Source organism: Metopolophium dirhodum, chromosome 9 (assembly GCF_019925205.1).
Source record: "Metopolophium dirhodum isolate CAU chromosome 9, ASM1992520v1, whole genome shotgun sequence".
Lineage (NCBI taxonomy): Eukaryota > Metazoa > Arthropoda > Insecta > Hemiptera > Aphididae > Metopolophium > Metopolophium dirhodum.
Window position 1 is genome coordinate 548,193 of NC_083568.1, and position 19,632 is coordinate 567,824.

The 19,632-nt window shown below is 31.5% G+C and overlaps 1 protein-coding gene across 1 annotated transcript; it reads right to left on the reverse strand.

Moving 5' to 3' along the window:
• Nucleotides 1-752: 752 nt before the first annotated feature.
• On the reverse strand, nt 753-2,667 carry LOC132952993 (uncharacterized). Its single transcript, XM_061025532.1, has 4 exons — nt 2,530-2,667; nt 2,259-2,417; nt 1,703-1,870; nt 753-948 (listed from the first exon to the last, which is right to left on the reverse strand). The coding sequence occupies exons 1-4, from the start codon at nt 2,617-2,619 to the stop codon at nt 778-780; spliced, it is 588 nt and encodes a 195-aa protein (XP_060881515.1). The 5' UTR covers nt 2,620-2,667; the 3' UTR covers nt 753-777.
• Between the last annotated feature and the right edge of the window lie 16,965 nt (nt 2,668-19,632).

Genomic DNA, 19,632 nt, shown 5'->3' on the forward strand with positions numbered 1-19,632 from the left:
GGTCCTTGCATTAACTCTTGGTTACATCTTACATTCATATTATAACCCCCATGCATGACGCTTAAAATAAATAAAACCAAATCGTTTCTTTCATTAAATATTGTTTTCGTGAATAGTCTGGTTGTTGCATAGATCCCTGCATTACCTTTGCGTTAATTGATGAACGCAAAGACGTGACTAAAAATAGTATGTGTGGTTCGTGCGGGAAGGCAATTTCAGTCTTGGGCGAAATGCAGCCAAAACAAATAGTGGAAATAAACTGTTAGCCATCACATAAACATCTAAGAAGTAGTCACAAAATGCATGTCATCGAGCATCGTTGAGTTGAATTTCTATGATTTCGTTTGTAAGACAATCTGTCTGCGACATTTGAGTTTAAAATTGACAGCCCAAATAATTATTTTAAACATTTTCTGATCACTGTTTTCTGTTTTCTTTTAAAAATGTTACTTAAACCTACTGATTGCATTTTTCTAAATGTAATTTTTTTTCCTAAGTGAAAAGGACGTAAATTTCTATTTGTAAATTTATGGGTGTATAAAATCAATAGTTGTACATGTAGGTACCTACTACATATATTATAATACAATTGAATAACATAATCTTATAAAAGTAAGTATATAAATTACGTTTAATATTGCATCACAAAAAAACTAGTATAAGTACATATTATGGAATATCAAAAAGATAAATATTAAAACGAAATACATTTGTATTTTTCTAATATGTGCGAACAATATTAAATAAATAAACCATCATTTTATTGTAATTTAATGTTTAATCAGTTTCCCAAAGCCGTTTCATCTCTATAACAAAAGTTAAACAGCCATAGACTATATTATTTTTTTCATAATGAACACGCATTTTGTATGTTCCATAAAAAAATTTCTTGGGAAAGTTGGAAAATAAGTTTTTATCAGTATTCAAGCCTGGTGCTCTATAAAATCCCTGTAATCATAAACCATATTTATTTTTCTTTACATAACAAATCATAAATATACATTTTGTGGTTAATAATAAGTATTGGAATTAAAATTACTAATATAAACATTAAATTAAAGAAAAAAATTGGGATATATGTATAAGGTATACTGTATATTTTAATTAAGAAAAAATTATCAATAATTATAATAAAAAAAACTTTTTTTGTTTTTTTTTTTTACCTTAAAATTTTCAGATATTTTTTATTTAATTTGTTTTTATAAGTATATACGTACACTTAGGGCCGTTCTTACAATGTCCGGTAAAGTGTCGGTTAACGCTAACCGACTGATAACAGATTTTATTACCGGCAGAATTCGGCCGGTTAAGTGTCGATTAACTTTAACCGGACATTGTAAGAACGGCCCTTACACTTTAACTAGTATTTCCTGTTATTTAGCGATTTTTATAATTCAAAAATACTTTTCCTTTATATCAATAGCCAAATCTCATTTTCAATTCAAGGTGTAAAAGTTTTTAGTCTTAACCAAGTGAACATTTTGAACAGAAAAAGGAAGTAGCTAGGTGTATAGTCAATGTCAAACCATTAGAGTAGTCGAATTGTCTATGGTTCGATTGTTATTCATCTTAAGTAATTCAATCAGAAATATGTTGGTATTTAAGTCTTAACGAGTGTAATACAATACATATGTTATAAAATCCATAATTAGAAAATATTAATGTTAATGATAATATTTTTATTTATATAACTCTTCCATACCACGGGAATATGACAAGTGGTGTTATATATTCCTAGACTATCCGTTACTCGATTCCACAAGTCGCCGAAGAACGATTTGATTGACGAGCAAGCTTTGGATTCCTTAAATATATGCGCATTCTCCTTCCAACCACCGATAGAATCTTTTACTGCCATATTGATTTCAACCTATAAAGAAACCATTTATATTATATATGTGGACCAAAATCGGATCGACCGCATAATACGGACGAAATCAAACAATTTATGAATATACAATGTACGTATTTGATACTCAAATTATATAACTTGTTCAATAATACATCTATATTATACTATACACAATTTAATAATAATATTATAACAACTAAACTCACATCGATAGAAAATGATTTAATAATAATAAAACTTATAGACGCTTACATTATTTTTGTGAAGTATATAAAATCTCAAATGTATAGTTAGTTCAATAATAAATGTATATTAGGTATACTGTACACAATTTAATAATTATAACGAATAAACTTACATCAAGCCCATCAAGGGAAAATGATTTAATAATAATATCTAAACTTACATTAAGAGAGTCATCTATTGGAATGCTATTGGTAATGTTTCCTTTGATTTCTGAAATGTTGGCTGACGTTTTGCTTAAGTAAAGATTAAATTTAATTTGGCCATTTGACTGGATTGAATCATAGCGTATAACTCCTAATACATTAACTCGGTATTCACCCTGAAGAAAAATATAAATTATCGTTTTAAGCTGTATCGTATTATAATTTATAATATCGATGTGATGGTTGCTATAATATATTAACACATAATATACCTAATTAGGAACTTACAATTGGTAATTGTGGTAAAAATAGACGTTTAATTGTATCCGAATTAACAACAATTACAAAAACAATAAGATTGATTAGTAAACACTTCATATTTGGTAAACACTATTATTACCAGATACAAGTATCAACGTAGTTCAATGTTCTACCGTTATTCAGATTAAAATGATTTTTGGTGCTAATATTGTATAGGTTATTGTATAGGTTATACCTATATAGCGTTGTATAATTTGCTATACTATTATAATTCAGGTGTATGTGTACTTATTATTATTATTTATTGACCTTGCGTTTGCTATTGTTGCAGTAGATATTATATTAAAAATTTACAGTGTTATCAACAATTACGAATAACATAACATTATTTTGAACAATGTAAAAAATTAAGTTAATTATTAGGTCCATTTTTCGACGATTCCGGTACTGCATCCTGCATGTTCACTACTATCGTTTTGGAATCGGACATAAATTTCAACAAACAGTTAAATTAAAAAATAAACCTACATAAATTATTATCATATAATTTTAACAGTCGTATAATGCCACGAATTTTATACCCATGACCATGGTGGCTGCTTATCGCATGGCTCGTTGCAGACTATCTATATAGTTACCTATATCATATACCTATGTATGTAATTTATTTTGATAAACTTCCACATAAAATATTTTCAAGTTATTTTTTTCCTCAATTTGAACTGCACTTGATCGATTAAATTCGAAATTCCTATATGCAATTAGTAGTAGGTACATAATATTATAATGTCATACCTATAATAGCGCGTTGAATACCATCGTTTATGTGCCTAACTTACAGTCACCTATTCGAAATTGCCAATTTTTCTCGGAAACAGGATGCACAATACGTCAATACGGTTGTTAATTATATAAACTTTATATAATTATAATATGTTATTTGTTACATTGGAAACCCACGTAAGTATATCATATAATATTATATTCTGAGCGGATGATGAGTGTATTGAGTTTACAATGATGTGTGTTTTTTTTTATTTTGTGTCTGCAGACATGTCATCACCTATTGGGCCGCAGTAAAAATGCTTAAATTTTCTTCAACAGCATATTTTTTGGAAGGAAAGTGAATCTAGTTGGTACTTTGGAGAGTATCTAGGTATATATGTAGTAATGTTATATTTCTTATAACTATTATGCACTTATTAAAATGAAAATTGTAAGACCGTCCGTTCAAAAATTTGATTCAATCCTTATATAATGGTTCAAGTACATAATATAAATCTATACAGCTTAATAATATCAGGACTTTATCGACTGCGGTTATTTACGAAACGACTCGTCGGGTAGGTATATTATACATGTTATATACACACACACACACATATATATTATAATGTTATGTGTGTGATAAAGGCGGTTTACGATGGATATTTTATTATTATAATACATATTATTATTATTACTATAAAATCGTATCGAACGGTCCGGGTGTGCGTCGGGCGAATAAACGGCAATAACAACACGACGCGAGCTGTGTATAATATCAAATAATAATAATAATAATAATAATATAATATAATGTACCTACCTACGTACGGGTAATAACCCACGGTATACCTATATATAATAATGGTATAATAATTGTGTGGATTCGGTGCAGCCGGGTGCTGCGTCGTGGGGCGGGTGTGGGGTGGGTTGTGCGCCATGCCGAAGTGGTGTGATATTATAGTATTATATTGTCGCGTTTTCGAGTATGAGAAAAACGTATGTGTAACACTCGCATTGTTACACTACGATAATGACACGCGAGAGACTCACTTTTGAAGCGTATAATGACGTTATATGTGTACATGATATGAGGTTATAATATACAGAGGAACCTATATACGCCGAAAATCGGAATGACTCGACAGCAGTCTTTCTCCGCCCAGCAACAGCAGCAGCTTCATCGGCGGAGGCAGAAGGTTGGCGTGCGGTGGCAGACGTTATTTTCTGTATAAACCTATATATGCATCATAATGTACATATAATATGTATATATATTATACGAATATGCGTCGATACGCGATACAATATATTAATAATATTAATTTTCGTACACACAATATATACAGGACGGTTGATTCTTCGAGCATTACTCACCCCCGTCTTTACATTAATAATGAATTTATTCAAATTCTGATTATTAAATACACCACAAGACCATATTATTTTTAAATTCTTGAATTATTTCGTTTTACTGAAGGAGTAACGACGAAAACTTCTGTTTTTCAAATTAGAACACCATTTCTTACTGCAAATTATTAAGTGGATATTTTTTTGGAAAATGCTGATGTACCTACATCAAAATTTGATTCTCGGTTATTAAAATGTTTATGCTAAGGATAATAGGTACTATAACGTCATTAAAAATGGTTTTACAAAATTATAAAGTAAATTTACATTTACCTAATACACTGGATCTAATGTTCATCATATACTTAGACCATTTTTACAAATGCTTATAAGTGTTGATAGATACTGTTGATTAATCACTAAACATTTTAAAATCGCCATAGCCGCCATAACTTCGAAGCCCATAATAATGAGGCATTTATTATTCCCAGTACCTATTTCCACAGGTCATTCCTTAAACAGTACAAATTAGTATGTATTAGTAAGTAATATTGCATACCTTATATATTTAAAAATTCAACAAATTTAGAGTTTTTATAACGGCATTATTGTCGGAAAAAAGGGACTGCGAATCCAACGTGAATCACTCTGTATAATACATTTTTATGCTGATATTCTCCAGAGAACCGATTCGGCGCGGCCTGCCCGCGGGACTTCACGATTCCGCGATAATATCGATCACACTGGCCGCCTCTGTGTATAAAATAATAATAATAATATATAAGGTAATCTGCATCTCGATGGACCGGAACGGTACCCGCCCCAGACACAATGCGCACTCCTCCGAGTCGGTCTACCGCTCGCGTTTCGCCGTACAATAATCGTCGATTAAACTGTATTATATCTGCATTATATTATTGTTATTATTGTTGTTATTGTTATTATAATAATATATTATAGTCGACGGCCATCATTGTGTCGGCGTCCGTCCGCGCACGGAGAAGTCCTCTTTTTCATCCTCTTCTATACCGTGTCCGCGCGTGTGTGGCCTGCGACGTGTCGTCGGTGAGCGTCCCGAACGCGGTTTTAGTATTTTACCGTCACATTATTATTGAGAATATATATGTCGAGAATTGTTGACGTTTTCGTATTTAAATATAGCTCCAAATACTTAATATTAACTTAAAATTTTTTAAAACTGAAAAAATATTTATATTATGGTAAAATGTCTGTTATTATATAAAATAACCGATTACTTTTTGTTTTTTTTTTATGTAGATAACATATTGTCAATTGGTCAAAATTGTTGTCAAAATTCAAAACACATCTAGAATAATGGGACGACAGAGAAAAGTGGAAAACAATCATAGAGTTGAAATTGTCATTAGTATTATATAGGTATCCAGGTATAGTTATTTACTAATGTATGTACAATTATTTTAAGGTACTTACCTTTAGTCTAATAGTTAAAAAACTATAAAAAATATTCTAAGGAAAATCTGAAAACTAAAAAGAAAACTTTTAATAATTATGATAATGTTAGTGTAGTTGTCATACTAATTGTGTGAGAAAAAAGAGGTTTCATAGGGAAGGGAAATAAACAGTTAGTTTAGAAATAAATATTAGTTGCCATTTTGTCAATACTAGCTCAATAGTTTGTACATAATATAACATATTAATTGTGAATTTTCAAAGATGGCTAAATTAAAACTAAAACGTATGAAATATAATGTATTTTATTTTTTATTAAAACGAATTTTAATAAATATATAATGTAGTTTTTTGATAAGAAAACTATAACAAATTTTTTTTTTTGACCTCTTATATAAAAATAGTTTCCTAAATAAAAAACGAGTAATTTAATGAAAATTCAGGTCTACTATATTTAAAGCTTAAATTACAAACTTAGAAATAAACCTTAGGTAATGAAAATTCCGTTCTTCAAATGTACTATGGACTTTTATCATAATTATATAGATATGTTATTATATTTGAAATTAATTTATCCATATTATGTGAGTGCGTGTGTGCACGTAATAGGTACGCTTGGTGCAGTTTAATATCCGCATTGGGTCATAACCGGCAGATTACATTATGTACATTGTCCGAAAGGGACGAATTCCAAAGGTCCAGGATAACTGCAGGGTTGAGGTCGTCGTATTATATGCGTTACATTCAGTATCTAATCCCTGTGGGCTATATAATAGGGCTAATGGCACATATATTGTAGCATATGCCCATCAATAACGCGTCGAAGAATATAATAGTCACAAACAAAATCGACTTCTCACTATTTTATTTTGCTACACAATAATCAAAGATTTATTCCATTAACGATTTACACAATAAAGGAATCCGTTCGAATCTTTATAATAATGGTTTTTACAGCTATGTGTTATTATTGGGCTGCACTATTGCACGTTGACATGTGTTGTCCGAACCAAAATGACTTATGGATATAAAATAATATATTATAATAGTATTGTATATGTTATGGTCAGTTCAATATTGATTAACGTTTTTTTTTTCATTCGTGCCTACTACCGAAGCAATCGAAATAACCACAAATATATACACTCTATAGCTGCCATGGCGATATTTTAATGTCGTTTTTGAGATGAGTAGACTTACCTGTACATTGCGATTAATTCATTTTTTACAACCCAATCAAATATAATACATACAAAAATTAACGAAATGATAATGATAAAATATTTTGAAGTTATCATTTTAATTTATTACGAATGAAAATGTTATATTCACACGGGAATTTTAACGTGTTTGCAACCAATGACCTTTTGAAATTTAAATTTTAAAATTACTCACAGCTATTGAATAGTCCTTCGTCTTTACTCATTTAAATAAACTGTTGAATTGAGCATATTATATGCGTTGCCACGATAGAATTGCAAACTAAAAAAAAAAAAAATACTTTTTTAGTGAGACAAAAAGTTAATACCTATCTATTTGGGTCAATAATAATGTTGCGAAATAGATTTCGTAAATAGTCTGTACATAAACTATTATGTATACTGAAAGAAAGTTGTGAAATTATATAAATATAAATCGGTCGAATCAGATTGGATACTTGAAATTTAATCGATATATAATATTATATTCCACGATTATTTATTAATTCTACGCCTAAATATCTATTACTTTATATTCCTTGCATAATATTTAACATAGCTCATATACATATATACGTATAAATTTACAAGCAGTCAATATTTTATTAAATAATATTCGTGCACACTATATAGACATAACTTCGCCACATTAATACGTGTTTGAAAATTAATAGGGAAACATAAATTATATCGTACAAACTATCAGTGCCGGTATCAATAATGCCGATAAAACAGGATTTAAACGTCAATATTACGAAAATGTTAAAGACAAGTGTTAAATTTGATTATCTTCCAAACAATCAAAATCAAGTAGATGCAGCGTATGTAAATTGTAAGTAAAGATTTAAAAATAAAAAATATCCTTATACACGCATAACAAAAAAGTTCAACGTATGTAATAATAAATAACAATAATAATAATAATAATAATAATAATGAATAGTATAATATACTAGTAGTAGCTATATAGTACGTAGTACCTAGATATTCAACCTATATTATACTATATAGGTACTACGCCAATGGCTGTATATTATACAGGGTCAGAGTGAATCACCATGCATGCTCGCCCTCTTTTTTCTTCAATAATTCAGTTATTTAAAATCAGATTTTCTAAAAATGTTGAAGTATCAATATAAAAATTAAAATTAGTAGTTTTTGAGTTATTTAACTTTGTATAGATACTAAGGATAATAGGCATGCAAATAGGTTTTGAAGGTAATATGGGGACTACAATAATGGTGATTTGAACATTTTAGTAATAATTAATGGTAACCTACGTACCTATTGGCATTTACAATTTGTAAAATTATCAAAGTACTTATAATAAATACTAGATCTGATATAAGTACCTAAAGGTATATAATCATCGATTTTATATTTTTGTAATATTAGTACAAACTTGGTACATAATTATTTCAATAACCGATAAATTACTTGTTCGATATTTGAACTAGGTGGAGCAAAGTTTAAATAAAATTATTCACAAACTGTAAACAAGAATGGTTTTTATTTGGAAACAGAAGTTCTCTTCAGAAGTCTCCACAGGATAGTCCTCAAGTATAATACGAAAAAATCTCGAGAATTGGAAAATAGGTATAGTTTTTAAGTGTGTTTAATATAGATAAAATTAAAGGTAAGGTGAATACTTCGTATATTATTGACATCAAAACGAAATTCCAGACATATGATTTAGTTTATCCGTTAAGACGTGAACTGCAAAGTATAAAGACTTTATTTAATACTACACCTTAGCCACGTATGTTTCGAACCATGATCATAACGGGATTATAATTTATAATATATTATTTACATGGTCGCTTTTTTTCACAGTTAATAAGTATACATATTACATAAAGTTTTTTGATTTACTCGTTATTAGTACTTAATATATTATTAATTGTATGGTCTTGGATAAAAAAAAATACCCTAGAATATAAGGAAATCCGTAAATCAGTTTATGCATATGGTGCCATATGGTGCCCTATAAACTTTAGAATAAACGACTTTTGGTAGTTTGAATTTACTGCACAATACGACAAAACCACTATTTGACTAGCCAGTTATTTTTATATAGATATTATCAAACAAAGTGATTCATCTTACAGATATGCACTCACGCCTATTTTTCCTTGTGTACTTACTAATTAATTTATTAACTAGGTATATATTTAAAAATTAAATTTTAACACCATTCAAAGAGTGTCCCGTGGTAAAATAAACTTAACTTTAAATAAGAACAAACCTTATTTCTGTAAATTATAACCAAGAAGTTTCTGAGTTATTAAAATGTATTGTATATAATACATTAATAACTTCAGGCTTCAACACAAACTATGCTTACAGAAGATCGATAATTTTAATCAATTTATGTATATAAATGTTATGCATGTAATTGAAAAAAAAAAAATAATGTATACAATAAATAATATTCCTTAAAAATGGTTTTACAAAACAAAAAATAAAAAAAAAAATTTTAAAAACACACTTTTCCATAAAAACATTTAAAAAAAAATTTTAAAAATTGCACTAAAAAGACAAAAATAATTCTCTGTACTTAAAAATAATGAAAAATTTATTGATGAAAAATTTAAAAGTGTGTGGTGCTCATACACTTGACATATATTCCCAGTCACTATCTTATAAACATGATTGAACAAAGAAGTGTATGTGAGACTTTCCTTGGCTTTTAAATTTTTCATCAGTAAATTTTTCATTATTTTGCTCTTATACTTGACATATACTGCCAGTCACTATCTTATAAACAGGATTGAACAAAGAAGTGTATGTGAGACTTAGCTCGGCTTTTAATGTTTTGTATGATGCACCACACACTTTTAAATTTTTCATCAATAAATTTTTCATTATTTTTAAGTACAGAGAATTATTTTTGTCTTTTTAGTGCAATTTTTAAAATTTTTTTTTAAATGTTTTTATGGAAAAGTGTGTTTTTAAAATTTTTTTTTTTATTTTTTATTTTCTACTTTTTAGTTGAAAGTAAATATTTTTATTAAACGTTTAAGAAATATGTTATCCGGTGTTTTCGGTACCTATATCAGAATACCGGTATAATGTTATTTGGTAATAATTACCGTTGTTACCATAGATATTATAATAATGGATAGGACACGCCTATACTTGCTTCGTAAGAGGTTGCGGTTTTTTTTGGGGAAGAGAGAAAGTTCAATATCTGCGAGAGATATTACGGCGACGTCGTGGGGACAATCCTTTTTTTTTTTTTTGGTCCATGTCCCAAAATGACAACGGATTATTGTATTGTCATCCAAGACCAAGGTCTATACCAATTTTCAGAATTTTTCATCTTCAAAAAGTGCCTCAAATCGAGCGCGCAAGATTTGATCACAGACAGACGTGAAACCAAACTTAAGAAAAGTGTTAATAAAATACATGTAATATTGTATCTACTTATGTACTTATGTACTCGGACAATGTTTACAAAATATGAAATACCTATGAATTATTATTATTAATTACAAACATTTTAAAATCATCTATATCTTTCTCACCTATGATCTCAGGAATTCATGAACCTATAAATTATCTTTATTACACAAAGTTAAAGAACTCAAAAAACTACATTTAGGTACTCTTTTGAATTATTTTCGATGTGGAGACATTGACATTGTCAAAATAATCTATTCAACAATTTACAGGAAAAAAGGTAATTTTATATGAAAAAAAGACGTGGCGCTTCTTGGTAAATTACCTGTAATATTGTTTTATTTAGATACAACATTTCAAAAACACACGACAACTATGTATTCAATTGTGTACACAATGACTCAGTTGGAAGCTTTTAAAGAGCACGATGTATTTAGCAACATTCAAACGGTAAACGGTTTCAATTTAAATTTGAGTACATTATAATATTTGTCTAAATACACACATTGTATGATGATAGAATCGACACGAAATCATTCAAGAAAATACCATAAAAGTTACTTCAAATTCTTATTTTGGATTTCACACGAAAACCTATTCATCGATGATTGTTTTTTTCCTTCACATTTTTGTAGGTACTCCAGAACACTGCTGTGCCTCGTGATCGATCGTTATTTTATCGTTTTATGTGTGGTTAACGGTGTTTTATTTGACAAAAATATGTTTAAAATTTAAGTTGAGTTTTTTTCGTTATTTTTACACGGTCTTTTTTTTTGAGGACAAAAAATAATCGTAAAGCAGAAAAAAGTGTCGTTATACTTTTCGTTTTGTTATATTGGAGTTTTTCGTTTGTTCGTTTCGCGTGCGAGAGTCACTCTATATAATATAAATCGTTTTTATGTCAATTATTCGACCTGCGCCAATTTAATCTGATCCCGCCGAATTCGGATGTGCGCGGACACGAAAAAACGTTATATAGAATTAATGTGCGTTACGATAAGAAAAAAAAACTCTCCCGATACAGGGCGAGCGCTGATTTAAAAAAAAAAATAGAAGGATTTATCGCGAGTTGAAAAAAGAGCATTTTATAAAATGATTTTGTCAATTCGCCGAACCGAACACGATTTATGCACACACATTTCGTTCCGGTTTAATAAATATGTACGAGAACACAGCAATATATGAATTTATTTAGATCACATTATTACACCGCGACTATAACACACATACGAATGTGATAATATTCAACGTGACCGCATTTATAGGTGCGATTTTCCCTTTTGGTATATACTAATAGGTATCCTATAGGAGTTTAAAAAATGATAATTGAAAAATTTCAGTTTATTCGATTTGTTTCTTTTATTCTGTTAACATATTTTATAATATTATACGCTATACACGTCATATTCGTTGTAGGTATTTTCAGTCTTACACTCTTACACGCTCATTAGTTATTACATAATATCTACTAAATTTGTTTTCTCGGGAATATCACTGCTGTTACTTAAAATATTTAAAATTTACTCGTTACTTATATACCTAAGTAGATAGTAGATACGATAATATTATCCATGTTATTTGATATTAAAAAAAAATATATTTATAATATTATTTATCTTAGATAAATACAATTTATAGTTAAAAAAATACTTATAGTAGTTATCACCAGCTTATAGTTTTAAAAAAATGACAATAATAAATATCATAAATATCTTAAAATGATGCGTACGCACGCATGTCATTTGGAAAACAACGTTTGTATTGCCAACATACAGAACAGTCCTAAAGTAGTACAAAAAATCTCAAGAGCTTAAAAATTATGGTCTTTCAAAATTCCAAAAACCATAATTTGAATAGATTCATTATTAAATTTCAAAATGGGGGTGAGCAATGAGCATTGAGGAACATGCTTTATTATGAATCACCCTATATTTATGTAGTAAATACCTATACATATTACATATTATTGTGAGTGCGATCAAAATACATTTAATTATAAATCAATATATGGACCTACGGGAGCTGGAGCGTAATCCATTCTAAGGAGTAAAATCTAGGCATTTCATATTGCAGTATATATGGGTCATGTCAATGTGTTAGAAGTAAATGAACATTAGTTTGTGTAATTCGTAGTATACGTTATATAGAGGCATCTCAGTGACCGGAAATGTACGTCTGTCATTTTACCTACGCGCATGCACGTATCACTACATAATATTACCTTATAAAATTACATACATTTTTTTTTTAAAAAATTTCTGCGCTCATTAGGATGTTCCGATTTCAATTTTGAAAGCAGATTTGAATTCTATAAATTTACTATGCATTAATTGTCGTACATTTTTAATATTCTATATCAATGTATGTAAATTTAAAATATGAATGTAATTTATTTTTACTCTTTTAGTTGGTAAATTTCTAAGTAAAAAAAAAAATACAAATCAGAAAAAAGAAATTGTCAAAGCATAGACAATTTAGTTACATACGAATACAAATCCGTGTTCAAAATTAATATCAGAACATTATAATATTAGGCGTAGTAATTGAAATCGACCGAAAATGAATCACGGTCCAATAGTCCCCTTAAGATAAAAGTAACGATAAACTGCAGTAAATGTCATAATATACTTTTGTTCAGGACTGATGTCGCGTTTATCTGGTTTGAAAAAATAAAATGAGGTTAACTTATTACGTCCAGTAATTATTATTCTATATAATATTATAATATACATATTATATAGTGGTGCACCAACAGAGACGCGTGCTTATGGGTAGAGAGAGGTTCATATTATTAGGAAAACGTATGGGGCTTGTCACATGTGCGTGAAAACTATTGAGGGACGTTGATTGAAACATCACATCATAATATCATAATGTCGCGTGTTTCACCAACAGGGACTGTTTTCCTCGGCGGAAAACCGCTGCACCGGTGCGCTACACGCGGGTAGCGACGCTCGTATTTTCCTCACAATACGCTTGTTTGATCTTTGATGTGTACACTGTATTATATTGTATTAAATTCATGTGTACCTTTATTATAATATAACATCTGTTTGACCGTCTGGAATAGATTCCGACGCAGGTAGGTACCTATGCAGTCAATAACGTCTCATAATGACGCGTCCTCTCGCGCGGCGGCTGCGGTGCACGCACATGTATAGGTACGCGTTATTATAACAATATGATAATATAATAAATATAATATACACCCGAAATATGGTTTACACGAACGGCAATAATGACGATGGTGTATATATTATTATTAAGTTGTGCGGTAGTCGACAATATTGTGCGGTCGACCCCCCGTGCCGATAGAGACGGACGGGAATCGCGGATTTTGACAGCCGGGTCATGATCGAACGGGGACGACGACGGTGCTCTTCTCGCGCATGCCACGCACAGTGTCACACGGAATCGCATACATTATTATTATATCGGTTTAGGTACATAAAACTCGTGTTGTATGTATATTGTATATATACACAGGTACCCATTGTGCGCGGACAAATAAAACGCGAGACAACGACCACAGAAACGATTATAATAACTATACAATAATATATGAATATTATATAATATTATATATTATTATGTAGACTGCGGTGTAGCTTCCAGTGCAATGCCGTAGGTACACGTGATATTGTAATTTTTTGTGGGAGAACAGCAGATCAATACCGAAGGGGTGCGAGTCAAATAGTTGTATATAAATGTTGCCGACAATAACCCCGATCACGATCACCAGTGATCCCTTACCTCCCCTCTATTCACTAAGACATTTACCTTAATGCACTGTACATATATTACTTCAGCGATCAAAAGAAAATTATATTTTTCAAAAAAATTAGCTCCTCCCCTCCTTTCGTAGCGTTTTTTTTTCATTTAAACAAAAATTGATAAAAAAAAAAAACTTATAATGATATCTGCAAGCTTGTTATAACATCAGAAAGTGGCAACACTATACATTTTAAATCCGACTAGAAAATACTGATTATTGTGACTCTAAACGAGCTTTCGCTGAAAATCGATTTCCCCGAATGTGGTCGCAATATTGTCAATTCTAGTAATATTTTTGAGAACCCAAATAGATTCTCAAAATCAATTTTAAGTAACTTGAAAAAAAACCCGTGGCGGTCAACCTGTTAAAAATAAACAATCAAGTTATTTATTAAATGAATATATAGGTAATAATTGTATTTGTATATATTATTTTATACATTATATTATACATCTATGAAATAAAAAATTATTCTCACCATACTCCCTCCCTTTGTAATCAGCGTATACGCTATAGGTATACAGGGCATACCATTATATTATTATACAACCGCATACCTAGGTATTATAATTTGTAGAACGGGGTCGGTGGCGAGCAAAAATACATGACTTTTGATACGGACGCGTTGTATTCTCGGGTTGTATTATTGCGGTGCAGGCGGCACTATGTACTGCAGAATAAGAACCTCTTATATAAATATGAATTATATGATACACCGTAACATATATATATATAAGTCGGTCTTCACGATATATATATATATATATATTAATACGCAGAACGCGCAGAGCATATATTTTACAGTATATACCAACAATAATAACATCGTCTCGATCCCTTTGCTCGTTGACGTGTAACCATATGTACGTCTTATACCCGAGTTCGATGTGTGCTCCAGTGCAGCGCTCTATAAATCTCTCACGCGCGGATGCGAATATAAACGACTACTCCGCGTCGGCGTTATAATATTATATTATTATAATATTAAATTGTGTGTGTTTGCTGTTCGGTGGGAAGAAATGGGACTGCGTGCGCAAAAATCCGCGTGGGTAAAATACATATATTATTACCCTTTATACTCGCTTGTGTGTCTGTGTAGAGTATTGTCAATCACGCGTATATCGCATTCAATAAACCTTCGACGTCCGCACATTGTGTATCCTGCACTAGATTTAATGACGCACTAAATTATGTACAATCGAACGCGTCTCGTATATATATATATATAGGTACATAACATTATAATATGTACCGCTGATGTATACATTGTATATATTTTCTATATTATATTATTATTATAGGCATGACAATTGTCAATTATTATTGAACGGGTGCGTGTATATCGGTTCACCGTATATTGGTGTTAACTATTAATAATGTATGATAAACAATAATGTATAGATTATTATGAATTATGATGTAATCGGGGATTGGCCAAACGGTCGGTCGCCGACGATCCCCGCAGTGATCACTGAAAATTGTTGAGCTGTGCGAATTGTAATAATATAATATTAGCCGTGGACCCGTGGACGATAATTTGTATCATGACAGCCTCGCCGACACAAGCGTTCTATAATATATAAACATCTCTACTAATGCGATTACAACAGATTATGTTTAAAACTGAATATCCCTATAGGTATACAACTCCCGTTGGCCGTTTTGTACTCCCACGTGTGCTCCTACAGCAGAAAAATCAATATAATATAGGTAATCACTAATCAATATAATCTCAATTGGTATTATCAAACTAAATGCTACCGCAACTGATATAATATAGTACAACGCGCTTCAGTTTTAATAATACGCACGTCGGATTACAAGCACCGTCGTCACACCGATTTAAAGAGAGAGAAAAGGTAGGATGACAATAATCAATAATGATATATGTAAGCCCCTCGAATACGACGGCCGTCGTCCTGAATAAATTTTCCTGTATGACATTTCCGATAACGTCATATAGGTACACGCGCACACGATAATAACATAGCAATATTATGTGTGCAAACGAAGAAATTCAACGTGAAATGGGGCACATGAATAATTGAAACAGGTCTCTCGCGTACGGAGTCATATAGTGATGATGTGTACACCGTAAAGTGTACAGGTAAGTACACATTATTATATCAGATAGTAGGCAAGTACTATACGTTTTCTATATTCCAACGCGTATATAATAACATTGTCATGTGTGCACGTATATTAATGGTATAAGTCGTATACGGTATACCTTAATACACGCAGAGAAACGTCCGCGTTTGTGCACTGTTATAATAGACGTCCACTAACTTACCCACCCACTTTATACGATAACACTCATTCAAACCAATACTATCAAAAATAAGCAAATATATTATATCCGAATTTGCTTAGAGAGTTCAACAGTTTGTGGTCAATAAACAACGATGAAATAAAGTTGAAAAAATTAAAACGATATTATTTTTTAAATACATTTTTGGGTTAAAATATATATTATCTAACTTAACTGTTTTAAGTTTTTTCGGAGTGCACCACGATTGCATGATTATATTAGGTATTAGTGGACCTTGAACAAACTATTACTTTAACAAAGTCCTTTCATTGTAGGATTGAACTGATTGAAGAGTGAAGATCTACGTCTTCAACGAGTTTTTAGATGACGATCGCTGCAGCATATGTATTTCTCGTTTTGAAATCTGCGATCGACTCATATAATATCAAAGTCATATACGTAATATGTAATATGGATTTTATAGTATGATATAGTCACCACACCATTTTTATAAACATTTTCGAACAAACGGCCGCGGCGAGCGGGAAAATATACAGCTCATTACTTGCAATATATTAAACTACACTAGAAATTAAAAACTGCATTTCAATTTTTCATTATTTATTTTATGTGCATGCGAGTGGTGAAACAACAATACAACACAAAGCCCATAATATTTCAATATAACGTAAATCGTTTTCGATATTTTTTACAATAACAATTTAATAGCAATTAGTCTTTTGATAATTCATACATTGCAATCATATTATTTCCTAGAGTATCTCGTTAAAAGCTCTTAACGATTTTCGCCAAGTATGAGTGTAGGCGTGTGTGTGTATGGTGGGGGTGGGGGGTTTAGCAACTTTTGAAAACAACGATTACACACAACAGAAAACCGCATAATTTTGAGTTTAAGTACCATTATGTATCGCAATTTATTACTAAACAATATAATATATTGTTATATGGATGTTTTACGCCCATTTCACACCGGAGAACCATTAAAATACATTAATTATAATTTATATATAACAAATAACAAATAGTATACCGTAATATTACCATTATCTCTCGTATTCTGCTGTGCGGGTGGTGAGGGGTGCGCGTGTGAGTAATGTGCGTCTATATTTATACGCATACAGAGAAATCTCAGATAAAACGACGAAATAACTGCAACGCCCTCTCTCGGGGTCCAAAAACTCTACCACCCCTATCCGCTCGCCGCCTCCTGCACCGCCGACGTGTTTGTCATAAATTATCGGCTAATAACGTTCGGGTGGATCGTATCGGATGCTGGTCACACACAAACACACACCCGCACACACCGGTCATTGGTCCGTTCATTAGGAACGCAATTAAATACACGCCACGTATATAATAATATAATATAGCGTAATAGCTATATAACCGTCTCGCGCGCGCGTGTGGTCATTATTACCGTTTTATCAGCTCCGCGGCGCAAATACACCCCCTCCGCGCAAATACACCCCCTCGACGACGACGACCGGAATGCCCCGCCACCCATTTATGTGTGTGTATATATATATATATTTGACGGCATTTCCTCCCTTCCGATTCCCCTCTCGCCCGTCGCCGATATTATATCATCCTTTTGGCCCGAACCGTTATTGTCCACGCACACACATAACCGAACGCGCGCGAGAGGAGAAGAGCTGCGCAGCGCTCACTATATATAGTCGCCACCGCACCTCGTCCGTCCTATTTAACAATTAAGTCGGTATTTAGACGTAAATATATATATAAATCGACGAGCAGAGGATATTATACGTGTCGAGAGCGGGGGCGGCGAGACCGTTTAATAAAATAGATTACATCTCTATATATATATCGAGCCGGTCGGCGGGAAGGGATTGAACCCCCGGGCCACCACCACCGACTTCACGCCGCCCACAGTTTATATTATATTACACACACACATATATATATATATATATATAAGGTCAAGGCGGAGGTCGGAAGCTGCGGCTGATACGCGAAGATGTCTAGCTATAACGTGATAATAATACATCGTTCGCCCCCTCGCTCTTCACACCCCCCGTTTCGCGTTACATCACGTGACCATATGCGCCTACAATAACAATATCAATATGTATTATATCACACACACACACATAATATATTGTATATTATATTCTATTATATTATGCGTAGTTTACCGATAATATTAATATTATACATATACCATACTCAACTTGCAGCAGTGTCTATTAAATAATAATACGTGGTTTTTCGTCAAAAACTTCCCTGGCGGATAAAAATGTAATATAATTTATGTGGTATTGGCGCACATAATATTATAATTTGTGTATAAGTACACATCGTGGTTAATATTTCACGCGATCGCCTGTTCGTCGTCACGACGACAACGATAATAAAATAATAATATATATAATAATAGGTATTATATGGACAATGGCGCACTAACTGAAATTATCAGGAAGAATTAATTTCTTATGAGACGCATTATTTTGGTTAACGCCCCCCCCCCCCCCCGAAATTCAGTTCTAAGTACGCCACTGATGCACGATATATGTAGGATACCTTGTTATTATATCGTACACACGCTGTCGTGTAATATTGCACGGAACGACGAGATGATACGACCACGACGATGTATATAGGTATTATAATAACATGTAACCGGGTATTCGGTAACTATATAGGTACAGGTATAATACGATTATATTGCTGTCCACGTGGTATGCACATATATAATAATTATTGTAAAGATGACAAAAACGTCTTTATATAATAATGTTATAGGTATATAGGTACGTATAACCGATCTGCAGCGCTGTATACCGCGATCATCGTCATTATACTTATTATACAATATACATACCTACCTGTAACATATTATTACACAGGTAAGGTACACACACACACAAACATCGTGTCCGAGTAAATCGTTATTGTTAAGTACGCGATTTTTTTTT